The sequence below is a fragment of the Canis lupus genome, chromosome 17, assembly GCF_003254725.2.
Source record: "Canis lupus dingo isolate Sandy chromosome 17, ASM325472v2, whole genome shotgun sequence".
In the NCBI taxonomy this organism is placed as follows: Eukaryota; Metazoa; Chordata; class Mammalia; order Carnivora; family Canidae; genus Canis; species Canis lupus.
This window is the reverse complement of record NC_064259.1, coordinates 37,795,567-37,809,241: the sequence shown is the minus strand read 5'-3', so window position 1 is coordinate 37,809,241 and position 13,675 is coordinate 37,795,567. Positions and strand designations below refer to the sequence as shown.

At 41.0% G+C, this 13,675-nt stretch overlaps 2 long non-coding RNA genes and 1 gene segment (V, D, J or C); 2 read left to right on the top strand and 1 right to left on the bottom strand.

The window, feature by feature from the left end:
* LOC112664368 (Ig kappa chain V-III region MOPC 321-like) overlaps positions 1-1,155 on the bottom strand; it is a 63,316-nt gene extending 62,161 nt beyond the window's left edge. The window contains 2 exon segments of the V gene segment in view: positions 353-662; positions 1,026-1,155. Coding sequence covers positions 353-662; positions 1,026-1,074 — 359 coding nt within the window.
* The window catches only part of LOC125752815 (uncharacterized), a 48,831-nt gene that overhangs the window by 10,131 nt on the left and 25,025 nt on the right, over positions 1-13,675 (top strand). For 3 of the 7 annotated variants that reach the window (XR_007403202.1, XR_007403203.1, XR_007403198.1), the window contains exon 1: positions 9,513-9,763. The exons of the other annotated variants lie outside the window; for them this stretch is intronic. This is a non-coding gene — a long non-coding RNA (uncharacterized LOC125752815). Of the gene's footprint in view, positions 1-9,512; positions 9,764-13,675 lie in introns of those variants that run through there. 7 annotated transcript variants of the gene reach the window in all.
* Positions 1,443-3,818, top strand: LOC125752816 (uncharacterized). Its single transcript, XR_007403205.1, has 3 exons — positions 1,443-1,766; positions 2,451-2,562; positions 3,411-3,818. It is a non-coding gene; the product is annotated as an uncharacterized LOC125752816 (long non-coding RNA).

Sequence of the window (13,675 nt, the reverse complement as noted above, 5' to 3'; positions counted from 1 at the left end):
AAATATGCCTCAATTTACTGACTCTCAGGCTGACTAAATGTAATAACCAAACACAAGGAGAGAGGGGTGGGATGAGATACAAGTGAGCTCTCCCTCCAGCCTGTTGCTCAGAGAGCACTTGCATCACCTCCGTTCTTGAGCTGCTTCTGCCCCGCAAAGGCTGCTGCAGCTGATGGGGCTGTAACATGGGCCAGAGCACTCAGCTGCACATTACTGCCCTGAGTTCTCCAACATCTGCCACTGACGCCAACTCAGACACTCTGCGGCGCCTGCTCCCCACTCAAGGAACACATTGGGCAGTGATGACAGGCCAAACAGAGAGGTTTGTGTTCAGGGCTGAACCACTGTGGGAGGATCTTGTATACCTTGCCCGCAGTAATAAACTCCAGCATCATCAGCCTCCACTCTGCTGATTCTCAGGGTGAAATCTGTCCCTGACCCGCTGCCACTGAACCTGTCTGGGACCCCAGGGTCTCTGTTGGAGACCTTATAGATCAAACGCTGTGGAGACTGGCCTGGCTTCTGTCGGAACCAATACAAATAGGTGTTCCCATTACTGTGCAGGAGGCTCTGACTGGCCTTGCAGGAGATGGAGGCCGGCTCTCCAGGGCTGACGGACAGGGACAGTGGGGTCTGTGTCATGACAATATCCCCAGTGGATCCTAAAATTATGAGAGATAAGTACAAGTTGTGTTAGAAACAGTTTAAGACATTTCAATCATTTTGGGTTTTGTATATTTTAGGCTAAATCATATTTTGATTTTGATTTATATTTTAAATCTATTCAATTATCATGGAAAACCCAAGATAGCAAGACAGAGTGACTTCTTTCTTCCTTAGCATCTCACTAAAGTACTGTTCATCAAATATTTTATATTCTTCTTAATTCTCACAGTCTAAAAATTAAATTCCCCCTGTTGGAGGGCAATCTCTCCCATGCACAGAATACACAGGGAGAGAAACAGCACCAGGGGAGCTGACCATCCAAGCCCCCATGTCTTTCCTCATCCCCCCGCTGTCCTTACCTGGGATCCAGAGCATCAGCAGCCCCAGGAGCTGAGAAGGGAACCTCATCTTGAGAAGCTGAGCTGAGGAGCCCTAGTAAGTAAAGACAAGCCTAGAGCTGACCTTTATCTCAGACTTTCAAGGGAAGGTCCTCCCCAGGGGACAATATGCAAATCCCCTGGTGGGTGTGGTAGAGTGGAAAGAGGCACAGGCAGGTGCAGGTCCCTCTCCTGCCAGTGTAGTAGCTTAAAAGGTCTTCTGTGCTGGGAGGAAAGCTAACAGAGACAAATTCTTTACTGCCTGAGTAGGAAGAAGGATCTAATTGAGAAAGTCAAGATCTGTGGGAAGACAGTGCTCAGAGTCCTGCCCTTCTGTGAAACCAGCAGAGATGTGAAGGTGTAGTGGCCAGTGTCCATTTCTGGCAGGTGAATGGCCCTCCTGGTGGATTCCTGTCTGCAGGAAGGTCCCGGGGGAAACAGCTGACACTCCCAATTGCAGCTGAGTGGCGGAGGATCTCCAAATCACGGGAAGAACTGGAGATGTTCTAGAGTCTATGGGGTCTCCTGTTTCCAGGCTGATGGTTTAAGACTGTTTAATAATGATTTAAAATAAAATCACCCTGGGACCTTCTGAATTATGCTCTATGAGAAGTTGAAAGCAAAAAACCTGCCAAGTAGGAAGATTCTCTCACTTACAGGAAGAGAACTAAGAGTCACATGGTAGAGAATATGAAAGAAGAAAGACAGAATTTTAGGCTTCAGGTAATGAGTATGATTTGTGGTAACCCCTTTTTTACAGTTTGGAGTGTATCCTGTCATATTTCTCTCCATTCCTCAGATAAAGATAGATAGATCTATTGATCGATTGACAGACACACACATGTCATGTGTTATATATGAGACCCTTCAGTACAATAGAGACATACTGATGATTCTTCATGTGTCTGCTTGAGGTTATGTCATATTGAGTCATTCATGAAAATTGTGTCAACTTCAAATTACCTCCCAACTAAAGTCACTGTCCTCAAACAAAATCCTGGAGAAACTGAGGCATAGAGTTTATAGTTCTTTGAATCTCAGGTAATTAAAAGCCAAAGTCATACTGAATTGAAAAATAACTGATAAATACAATTCCAGGTGTGATTACGCAGAAAAGCTCAGGCTCTGTATCTCCTAGGAAATCTTCCAAGAGTAAGATTTTGTACTGAGAGTGGAATAGCTATTGTGTAAAAATGCTATGGAGAGCAAATCCTGAACTCTGCGGAGAGTCAGTTGCTCAGTTGCTCATGACAAATTGAGATAATAGTAATACTCTTGAGTAAGAGTATAATAGCCCAAATACCATAATTTCTTACTTGTCACTTTATTTTCTTTTTCTTATGTTTTCTTTCCTTGATGTTATAAGTTAGCCAAAGCAATCCTCATTCTTCCTCTTGAAAATTCCAGCCTCCCTAATGAACGCTGCTAGTGAATGAATTCAGAAAGACAAGCCACAATAATGAAAAATGTCAGTATGAAGACAAAAAGGAAAATATAAGACAATATTATAAATGTTAAGGTGAGTGTCAAAATATTCATAACCCATGTTAAATAAAGAAACACATTATTTAACACTATTTGTCAACTAACTGTACTACAAAAAAAATCAAATACACATTTTTTATGTGAAAGCTCAGTGTGTAGTAATATGGTGCAAATTATTCATCTGTCATGGTTTTTATTTTATTGGATATCAGTTTTGAAATGTTTTTTTTTTCCAAAATTATTCTTTAGAATGTTTGAATTTGGAATATTACTATCTGCTGCAAAACTTAACATGAAAACTTAAAAGGTTTTTTTCTGCTTGGTTGCTTGCCTCATAATTTCTTAAAATTATCTAAAATATCTCGAAAATGCAAAATCTTAGAAAGATTATTTCTTGACAGTAAAGGCTTTGAAATTTTCCAGTATGACCTGTACACTGAACAAGGAGTATTCTTAGTTCCAAACAGGAATCCGCGTCTCTACATGTTTATACTCTATTTTGTACTCTGGACAATAAAATTGACCCCACCAAAGCTGGACGCTACAACTTCACAGAAAGAATAACATTTGTAAGGGATGTAAGCAGAAACTCTGTGAGGTCCAGGTGGGGAACAGGGCTCTAGAGGTCTCTAATCTAAGCACCATCAACTGAATTAGCAAGGAGTTTTGCAGGTGGATTTTATGGCACTGTTGTCTCTGTGCGATAGGCTATTCATCTGGGTCCATAAAAGTGGAAGTCAGTGTGTGATTTGTGTACCTTGAGAAGATTCTCTTTTTGGTGCAACTGTGAGCCCATTATTCTGGGATCAGAGTGTGTGGGATAGGAAGTGTGATGCTGTTATACATTCTGTAGACTTTGACCTATAATTTTTATCAAGCCAGACAGGTCAAACTACAGAGCTTTGGTGAAGATGAGACAAACACAGAAGCCTGTGTCCTGACTATTGCAGATGGGAGTTCTTTCTGATAAAAGGCGAGCTTGTTTTTTTTTTTCTTTCAGTTTTTAAATTGGAATTCAATATTCCAACATAGAGCCTATCACCTAGTTTTCGTCCTGTCAAGTGCCCCCCTCAGTGCCCATCACCCAGTCACCCCATCCCCCCGCCCACCTCCCCTCCCACTACCCCTTGTTCATTTCCCAGAGTTAGGAATCTCTCATGTTGTGTCATCTTCACTGATATTTCCCACTCATTTTCTCTCTTTTCCCCTCCATCCCTTTCACTATTTTTTATTTTCCCCCAAAGAATGAGACCATATAATGTTTGTCCTTCTCGGATTGATTTATTTCACTCAGTATAACACCCTCCAGTTCCATCCATGTTGAAGCAAATGGTAGGTATTTGTTCTTTCTAATGGCTGAGTAATATTCCATTGTATACATAGACCACATCTTCTTTATCCATTCATCTTTTGATGGACACCGAGGCTCCTTCCACAGTTTGGCTATTGTGGACATTGCTGCTAGAAACAATGGGGGGCAGGTGTCCCGGTGTTTCACTGCACCTGTATCTTTGGGGTAAATCCCCAGGAGTGCAATTGCTGGGTCGTAGGGCAAATCTGTTTTTAACTCTTTGAGGAACCTCCACACAGTTTTCCAGAGTGGCTGCACCCGTTCACATTCCCACCAACAGTACTGGAGGGTGCCCCTTTCTCCACATCCTCTCCAACATTTGTTGTTTCCTGTCTTGTTAATTTTCCCCATTCTCACTGGTGTAAGGTGGTATCTCATTGTGGTTGTGATTTGTATTTCCCTTATGGCTGGTGATGTGGAGCATTTTCTCATGTGCTTGTTGGCCATGTCTATGTCTTCCTCTGTGAGATTTCTGTTCATGTCTTTTGCCCATTTCATGATTGGATTGTTTGTTTCTTTGCTGTTGAGTTTAATAAGTCTTTTATAGATCTTGGATACTAGCCCTTAATCTGATATATCATTTGCAAATATCTTCTCCAATTCTGTAGGTTGTCTTGTAGTTTTTTTAAAAAGATTTATTTATTCATGAGAGACCCACAGAGAGACAGAGGCAGAGACACAGGCAGAGGGAGAAGCAGGCTATCTGCGGGAAGCCCGATGTGGGACTTTCCGGGTCTCTAGGATCACACCCCGGGTGATGGCGTTGCTAAACCGCTAAGCCACCAGGGCTGCCCTGTCTTGTAGTTTTGTTGACAGTTTCTTTTACTGTACAGAAGCTTTTTATCTTGATGAAGTCCCAATAATTCATTTTTTGTTTTTGTTTCCTTTGCCTTCGTGGATGTATCTTGCAAGAAGTTGCTGTGGCCAAGTTCAAAAAGGGTGTTGCCTGTGTTCTCCTCTAGGATTTTGATGGAATCTTGTCTCCCATTTAGATCTTTCATCCATTTTGAGTTTATCTTTGTGTATCGTGTAAGTGAATGGTCTAGTTTCATTCTTCTATGTGTGGCTTTCCAATTTTCCCAGCACCATTTCTTGAAGAGACTGTCCTTTTTCCAGTGGATAGTCTTTCCTGCTTTGTCAAATATTAGTTGACCATAGAGTTGAGAGTCCACTTCTGGATTCTCTATTCTGTTCCATTGATCTATGTGTCTGTTTTTGTGCCAGTACCACACTGTCTTGATGACCACAGCTTTGTAGTACAACTTGAAATCCGGCATCGTGATACCCCCAGCTATTGTTTTCTTTTTTAATATTCCCCTATTTGGGCTCTTTTCTGATTCCATACAAATCTTACAATAAATTGTTCCAACTCTCTTAAGAAAGTCCATGGGATTTTGATAGGGATTGCACTAAATGTGTAAATTTCCCTGGGTAACATTGACATTTTCACAATATTAATTCTTCCAATCCATGAGCATGGAATATTTTTCCATCTCTTTGTGTCTTCCTCAATTTCTTTCAGAAGTGTTCTGCAGTTTTTAGGGTATAGATCCTTTACCTCTTTGGTTAGGTTTATTCCTAGGTATCTTAATGCTTTTGGGTGCAATTGTAAATGAGATTGACTCCTTAATTTATCTTTCTTCAGTTTCATTGTTAGTGTATAGAAATGCCACTGATTTCTGGGCATTGGTTTTGTATCCTGCCGCACTGCCGAATTGCTGTATGAGTTCCAGCAATCTTGGGGTGGAATGTTTTGGGTTTTCTATGTAGAGTATCATGTCATCTGTGAAGAGGGAGAGTTTGACTCCTTTGCCAGTTTGAATGCCTTTTATTTCTTTTTGTTCTCTGATTGCTGAGGCTAGGACTTCCAGTACTATGTTGAATAGCAGTAGTGAGAGTGGACATCCCTGTTCTCAGGGGAAGATCCCCTGATCTTAGGGGAAAGGCTCTCAGTGTTTCCCCACTGAGAATGATATTTGCTGTGGGCTTTCCATAGATGGCTTTTAAGATGTTGAGGAATGTTCCCTCTATCCCTACGCTCTGATGATGTAGGAATGAATGCTGTATTTGCTGTGGGCTTTTCATAGATGGCTTTTAAGATGTTGAGGAATGTTCCCTCTATCCCTACACTCTGATTGATGAGGAATGAATGCTGTATTTTGTCAAATGCTTTCTCTGCATCTATTGAGAGGATCATATTTTTTTTCTCTTGTTAATATGATCTATCACATTGATTGCTTTAAGAGTGTTGAACCAGCCTTACATTCCGGGAATGAACCCCACTTGGTCATGGTGAATAATCTTCTTAATGTACCGTTGGATCCTATTGGCTAGTATCTCATTGAGAATTTTTGCTTGTGTTCATCAGGGATATTGGTCTATAATCCTCCTTTTTGGTGGGGTCTTTGGTTTTGGAATCATGGTGATACTGGCCTCATAGAATGACTTTGGAAATACTGCATCTCTTTCTATCTTCCCGAACAGCTTTAGTAGAATAGGTATGGTTTCTTCTTTAAAAACTGGTTAGAATTGCCCTGGGAAGCCATCTGGCCCTGGACTTTTGTGTTTTTTTTTTTTTTTTTTTTTTTTTAAAGATTTTATTTATTTATTCATGATAGTCACAGAGAGAGAGAGAGAGAGAGAGAGGCAGAGCGAGAAGCAGGCTCCATGCACCGGGAGCCCGACGTGGGATTCGATCCCGGGTCTCCAGGATCACGCCCTGGGCCAAAGGCAGGCGCCAAACCGCTGCGCCACCCAGGGATCCCTGGACTTTTGTGTTTTGAGAGGTTTTTGATGACTGCTTCAATTTCCTCCCTGGTTATTGGCCTGTTCAGGTTTTCTATTTCTTCTTGTTCCAGTTTGGTGGTTTTCAGTTTTCCAGAAATGCATCCATTTCTTCTTGATTGCTTAATTTATTGGTGTCTACCTGCTCACAATACATTTTTAAAATCGTTTGTATTTCCTTGGTATTGGTGGTGATCTCCCCTTACTCATTCAAGATTTTATTAATTTGAATCTTTTTTCTCTTCTTTCTAATAAGGCTGGCTAATGGTTTATCTATCTTATTAATTCTTTTTTTTATCTTATTCTTTCAAGGAACCAACTCCTGGGATCCCTGGGTGGCGCAGTGGTTTGGCGCCTGCCTTTGGCCCAGGGCGTGATCCTGGAGACCAGGGATCGAATCCCACGTCGGGCTCCCGGTGCATGGAGCCTGCTTCTCCCTCTGCCTGTGTCTCTGCCTCTCTCTCTCTCTCTGTGTGACTATCATAAATAAAAAGAAAAAGAAATAAAAAAAGAACCAACTCCTGGTTATGTTAATCTGTTCCACAGTTCTTCTGGTCTCTATTTCATTGAGTTCTGCTCGAATCTTTATTAACTTCTTCTGCTGGGTGAAGGTTTTATTTGCTCTTCCTTCTCCAGCTCCTTTAGGTGCAAGGTTAGATTTTGCATTTGAGTTCTTTCCAGTTTTTGGATGGATGCTTGTATTGCGATGTATTTCCCCCTCAGGACTGCTTTTGCTGTATCCCAAAGATTTTGAATGGTTGTATCTTCATTCTCATTAGTAATTGAGGCAAGTATAAAACTTCTAGATTTAAGTTCTTCTGTGTGTGTCTGTGTGTGTGCACATCTCTGTGTGTGTATGTTGTAGTTTTATTGAAGTATACTTGGCGCGCAGTGCTTACGATGGTTTCAGGTGTACAACATAGCGATTTGACATGTCTATGTGCTATGTTATGTCACCGCAAGTGTAGTTACCATCTGTCCCCATACAACGCTATTACGAAATATTTGAATATATTCCTTGTGCTGTACCCTTCATCCAGGTTACTTGTTTTTGTTCATTCCATATATCTCCCACTCTCCTTCGTGAATTTTTCCCATCCTCCGATGATCCTCTTTCTGTCTGGCCACCAACAGTGTGTTCTCTGTATTCATGGTCTTTGCCCTTTCTGTTCTGGGTTTATTGTTTGTTTGTTTGGTTTCTAGACTCCACATATAAATGAAATCATATGGTATCTGTCTTTCTTTGACTTATTTCACTTAACATTAGATTTTATAGGACCATTCATGTTGTTGCAAATAACAAGATGTCTTTCTTTGGCAGACTAATATTCCAGTGTATATAAATAAATAAGTGTGTGTGTGTATGTATCTAGTATTACTTTTTAACAAAATTAGGACCTCATATCTGCTATGAATTTACAAAATATATTTGGGTGCTTGAACAAACAAATTTACTAATTGTTTACAGCCATATTTCCTAGCAGGTATAGAATGCTCTCCAGATAACACAGCAATAGAACAATTAGTGTAATTGAGAAAGAAGAAATTCAGAGAGAAGGAAAATAAAAAATAATAAATTCAGAATAGCACCATCAGGTACCACTTCTCCTATCAAAAATATAGCAAAAGTTGTTTGCTTCAAAATGTATTCGGCTTGGATTGTCACAAATATGCCTCAATTTTCTGACTCTGAAGAGGGGTGGGGATGAGATACAAGGGAGCTCTCCCTCCAGCCTGTTGCTCAGAGAGCACTTGCATCACCTCCGTTCTTGAGCTGCTTCTGCCCCGCAAAGGCTGCTGCAGCTGATGGGGCTGTAACATGGGCCAGAGCACTCAGCTGCACATTACTGCCCTGGGTTCTCCAACATCTGCCACTGACGCCAACTCAGACACTCTGCGGCGCCTGCTCCCCACTCAAGGAACACATTGGGCAGTGGTGACAGGCCAAACAGAGAGGTTTGTGTTCAGGGCTGAACCACTGTGGGAGGATCTTGTATACCTTGCCCGCAGTAATAAACTCCAGTATCGTCAGCCTCCACTCTGCTGATTCTCAGGGTGAAATCTGTCCCTGACCCGCTGCCACTGAACCTGTCTGGGACCCCAGGGTCTCTGTTGGAGACCTTATAGATCAAACGCTGTGGAGACTGGCCTGGCTTCTGTCGGAACCAATTCAAATACGTGTTTCCATCACTGTGCAGGAGGCTCTGACTGGCCTTGCAGGAGATGGAGGCAGTCTCTCCAGGGCTGACAGACAGGGACAGTGGGGTCTGTGTCATGACAATATCCCCAGTGGATCCTAAAATTATGAGAGATAAGTACAAGTTGTGTTAGAAACAGTTTAAGACATTTCAATCATTTTGGGTTTTGTATATTTTAGGCTAAATCATATTTTGATTTTGATTTATATTTTAAATCTATTCAATTATCATGGAAAACCCAAGATAGCAAGACAGAGTGACTTCTTTCTTCTTTAGCATCTCACTAAAGTACTGTTCATCAAATATTTTATATTCTTCTTAATTCTCACAGTCTAAAAATTAAATTCCCCCTGTTGGAGGGCAATCTCTCCCATGCACAGAATACACAGGGAGAGAAACAGCACCAGGGGAGCTGACCATCCACGCCCCCATGTCTTTCCTCATCTCCGCCCTGTCCTTACCTGGGATCCAGAGCATCAGCAGCCCCAGGAGCTGAGAAGGGAACCTCATCTTGAGAAGCTGAGCTGAGGAGCCCTAGTAAGTAAAGACAAGCCTAGAGCTGACCTTTATCTCAGACTTTCAAGGGAAGGTCCTCCCCAGGGGACAATATGCAAATCCCCTGGTGGGTGTGGCAGAGTGGAAAGAGGCACAGGTAGGTGCAGGTCCCTCTCCTGCCAGTGTAGTAGCTTAAAAGGTCTTCTGTGCTGGGAGGAAAGCTAACAGAGACAAATTCTTTACTGCCTGAGTAGGAAGAAGGATCGAACGGAGGAAGTCAAGATCTGTGGGAAGACAGTGCTCAGAGTCCTGCCCTTCTGTGAAACCAGCAGAGACGTGAAGGTGTAGTGGCCAGTGTCCATTTCTGGCAGGTGAATGGCCCTCCTGGTGGATTCCTGTCTGCTAAGGTCCCAGGGGAAACAGCTGACACTCCCAACTACAGCTGAGTGGCAGAGGATCTCCAAATCACGGGAAGAACCGGGGTTAGTTCTAGGGTCTCTGCGGTCTCCTGTTTCCAGACTGATGGTTTAAGACTGTCTAATAATGATTTAAAATAAACTCACCTTGGGACCTTGTGAATTATGCTCTATGAGAAAATGAAAGTAAAAACATCCTGTCAAGGAGGAAGAGTCATACTTACAGGAAGAGAACTAATAGTCACATGGAAGAGAATAGGAAAGAAGACAGAATTTTATGCCTCAGGCAATGAGTATGATTTGTGGTAACTCTTCTTACTGTCTGGAGTGTATCCTGTCATACTTCTCTCTCCTTCCCCAGATAAAGATAGATCGATTGATCGATCGATAGACACACACATGTCATGTGGTATATATGAGACCCTTCATTACAACAGGGACATAACCTGATGATTCTTCATGTGTCCGCTTGACGTTATGTCATATTGAGTCATTTGTGAGAATTGTGTCAACTTCAAATTACCTACCAACTAAAGTCACTGTCCTCAAACAAAATCCTGGAGAAACTGAAAGCATAGAGATCGTAGTTCTATCGAATCTCAGGTAATTAAAAGCCAAAGTCATACTGAATTGAAAAATAACTGATTATGTACAATTCCAGGCATAATTATGCAAAAAAGCTCAGTGGCTGTATCTTCGGAGAAATCTTCCAAGAGTTAGATTTTGTACTGAGAGTGAAATAGCTATTGTGTAAAAATGGTATGGAGAGCAAATTGTGAACTCTGTGGAGAGTCTCAGGTGCTCATGACAAAATGAGATAGAAGTAAGAGTAGAATAGCCCAAATTCCATAATATCTTAGTTTTAATTTTATTACTTTTTCTTATGTTTTCTTCCTTGATCCATCTTTAAGCTAACCAATGCAATCCTGAATCTTCTTGAAAATTCCAGCCTGTATAATGAACGTTGCTAGTGAATGAAGTCCGAAAGATAATCCACAATAATGAAAAATATCAGGACAAAGACAAAAAGGAAAATGCAAGACAGTATTATAAATCTTAAAGTGAGCATCAAAACTATTCATAACTCATGTTAAATGAAGAAATACATTAGGTAACACTATTTGTCAACTGTACTACAAAATGGAATCACATTACACATTTTTTAATGTGAAAGCTTAGTGTGTGGAAATATGGCTGCAAATTATTAATCTGTCATTTTTTTTACTGTGTATCAGTGTTGAAATGTTTTTTTCCAAATTATTCCTTAGAATGTTTGAATTTGGAATATTACTATTTGCTACAGAACTTAACATGAAAACTTAAAAAGTCTTCTCTGCTTGGTTGCTTGTCTCATACTTTTTTGCCCTAAAATATCTCGAAAATGCAAAATCTTAGAAAAATTCTTTCTTGACAATAAAGGCTTTGAAATTTTCCTATATGACCTGTAGACTGAATGAAGAGTATTCCTAGTTCCAAACAGGAATCCACGTCTCTACATGTTTACACTCTATTTTGTACCCTGGACAATAAAACTGACCCCAGCAAAGCTGGACGCTACAACTTCACAGAAAGAATAGCATTTGTAAGGGGTGGAAGCAGAAACTCTGTGAGGTCCAGGTGGGGAACAGGACCCTAGCGGTCTCTAATCTAAGCACCATCAACTGAATTAGCAAGGAGTTTTGCAGGTGGATTTTATGGCACTGCTGTCTCTGTGCAAGAGGCTGTTCATCTGGGTCCAAAAAAGTGGAAGCCAGTGTGTGATTTGTGTACCTTGAGAAGATTCTCTTGTTGGTGCAACTGTGAGCCCATTAACCTGGGGTCAGAGTGTGTGGGGCGGGAAGTGTGATGCTGTTATACATTCTGTAGACTTTGACCTATAAATTTTATCAAGCCAGACATGTCAAACTACAGTGCTTTAGTTAAGATGAGACAAACACAGAGGCCTGTGTCCTGACTAGCCCAAATGGAAGTTCTTTCTGTTAAAATGAGCTTGTGCTTTGTCTGAAAAATGAGATCAAGACATCCAGCAGAGGGAGCATCCCCAACTTCAGTTCTGTTGAGTAGATTCTTGGGACTTGTAATTGAAATGGGTCACCTTTTCTAAAGAATTGTAAGTGGTCACCACTGGGGAGATAATCTAGAAGATAAATAATCTGATTCATAGGTAGTTCATATACATCTTGAATATATTGATCTTCTGACTTTGTAAGTTCCTTCTGAACCCTGTGAAGAAGGTTATATGTAAGTTTCAATAATCTAGATGCTCCAAAGCCCTGATTGCTATTTACAAGCTCTAAATTTCTTCCCAATATTCTAATTTCTTTTCTCTCTTCTTCCTTCAAATGAATAAATGAATACATTTTGTAAAGATTTTGGATTTCATCTGAGTCTTGTGGAGAAATGGAAGGAATGTCTTCTGTTGACTGAGGAGGTTATTCTTATATCGAGGTTAATCCTTTGGCAAGGCCCCCAGTCACCGCTGTCTATTTCAGAAATTGAGACAGAGATTCCCCTTGAGCATAATCCACCTCCTATTCTATTTTTATAAATTCTTGACTTTTTGTAGTAATTTGCATCTCCAAACCCAAGGTCTCTCCTGTGAGTGATGGAACTTCTGTCCTGAGGAGTTCTAATGAAATCCTACAGCTTTCTTGTCAGGGAAAAATTATTCTTCTGCTGCTTGAATGTGAGACAGATTTTTTATTTGTTTGTTTACTTTTCCTCTATGAAAATATGATTCACTTGAGAGATGGAAAGGAAAGAAAACATGAGGACACTACTCATTTCGATCTTTAAGTGATATCCTTATAGAACTGCCTGTTCTATATATATAAGAGAGGTATGAATTGAATGCATATTTGCATAGCGTTAACATATCGTTCAGTGCAACAACAAAAGATGATTTGGGCACCGTCCTAGCCACCTAAATATTTACATATGAACAATTAATTTTGCCCTATTTAATTTCTCAAACAGTAAACACTAAGTCCAGATAAATATTCACATCTCTTTTCTACCAGATAAATATTCTACATCTCTTTTACTGCATTCCCCCTGGTGTACTTCTAGCAGAGAGTATTCTCCTCAGGGAGGGGAGGGAACATTCTGACCTCAGGCCCTGATCCCTGAGTTCCTTAGGGAAAAAAGGAGACAAGATTTTGTCTATATTACCTATGACAGAACTTTAGTGTCATTTGTTTGCGATCTGGCCTTCCCTTCAATCACTGAGCTTGAGACTTTGAACTGGCTTAGGTCTAGGACCTGAGTCAGAAGCAGTGACTTTAGGCTTCAGCTCCCCTGACCTAGAGTTTTGCAGTTACAGAGACAAAAAACACTAAGAGTCTGCACATTGATTTAATTTTTACTAATATGTGCTTAAGCATCTACTGCCACAGATGCCTCTTTCTGACAACATTCTGTCCTTGTACATTTTGGAAATTGTACACCTTCTGCCTATGAAGGTTAATATGACAAGCTGGCTTGTGCTACTCGCTGACATGCCTGGTCCCAGGCATCGTTCCCTGGAAAGTAGGCTCATGTGGAAGGTAGCATGGGGACACTGGTTGGGGAATGTTCTTGAGATCAGCGTCTCTGGAAAAGAAAGCAGTATTGGGCACATGAGGGAGTTGAGCTGGGATGCAGGAGAAGGAAGCCTAAGTCGATCCCCCAGAGGGACCCAGAGCTGGTAGGTCTCCAGAGAGGAGCCAAATTGGGGCACACGGGCCAGACACTTATCCAGGATTTCTTCTCTTACTCTCCTGCTGAACCTTTAATCATGCTTGATCCACCTTCAGAGAAGATGATCTTTTTATATTTCTCCCCAGATTTCCTGATTTTCAGTTTTATTTTTCTCTTTCTTGAAAGTATGAAGAGTGTATAACATAATTTTTGCCATTGCCCTAG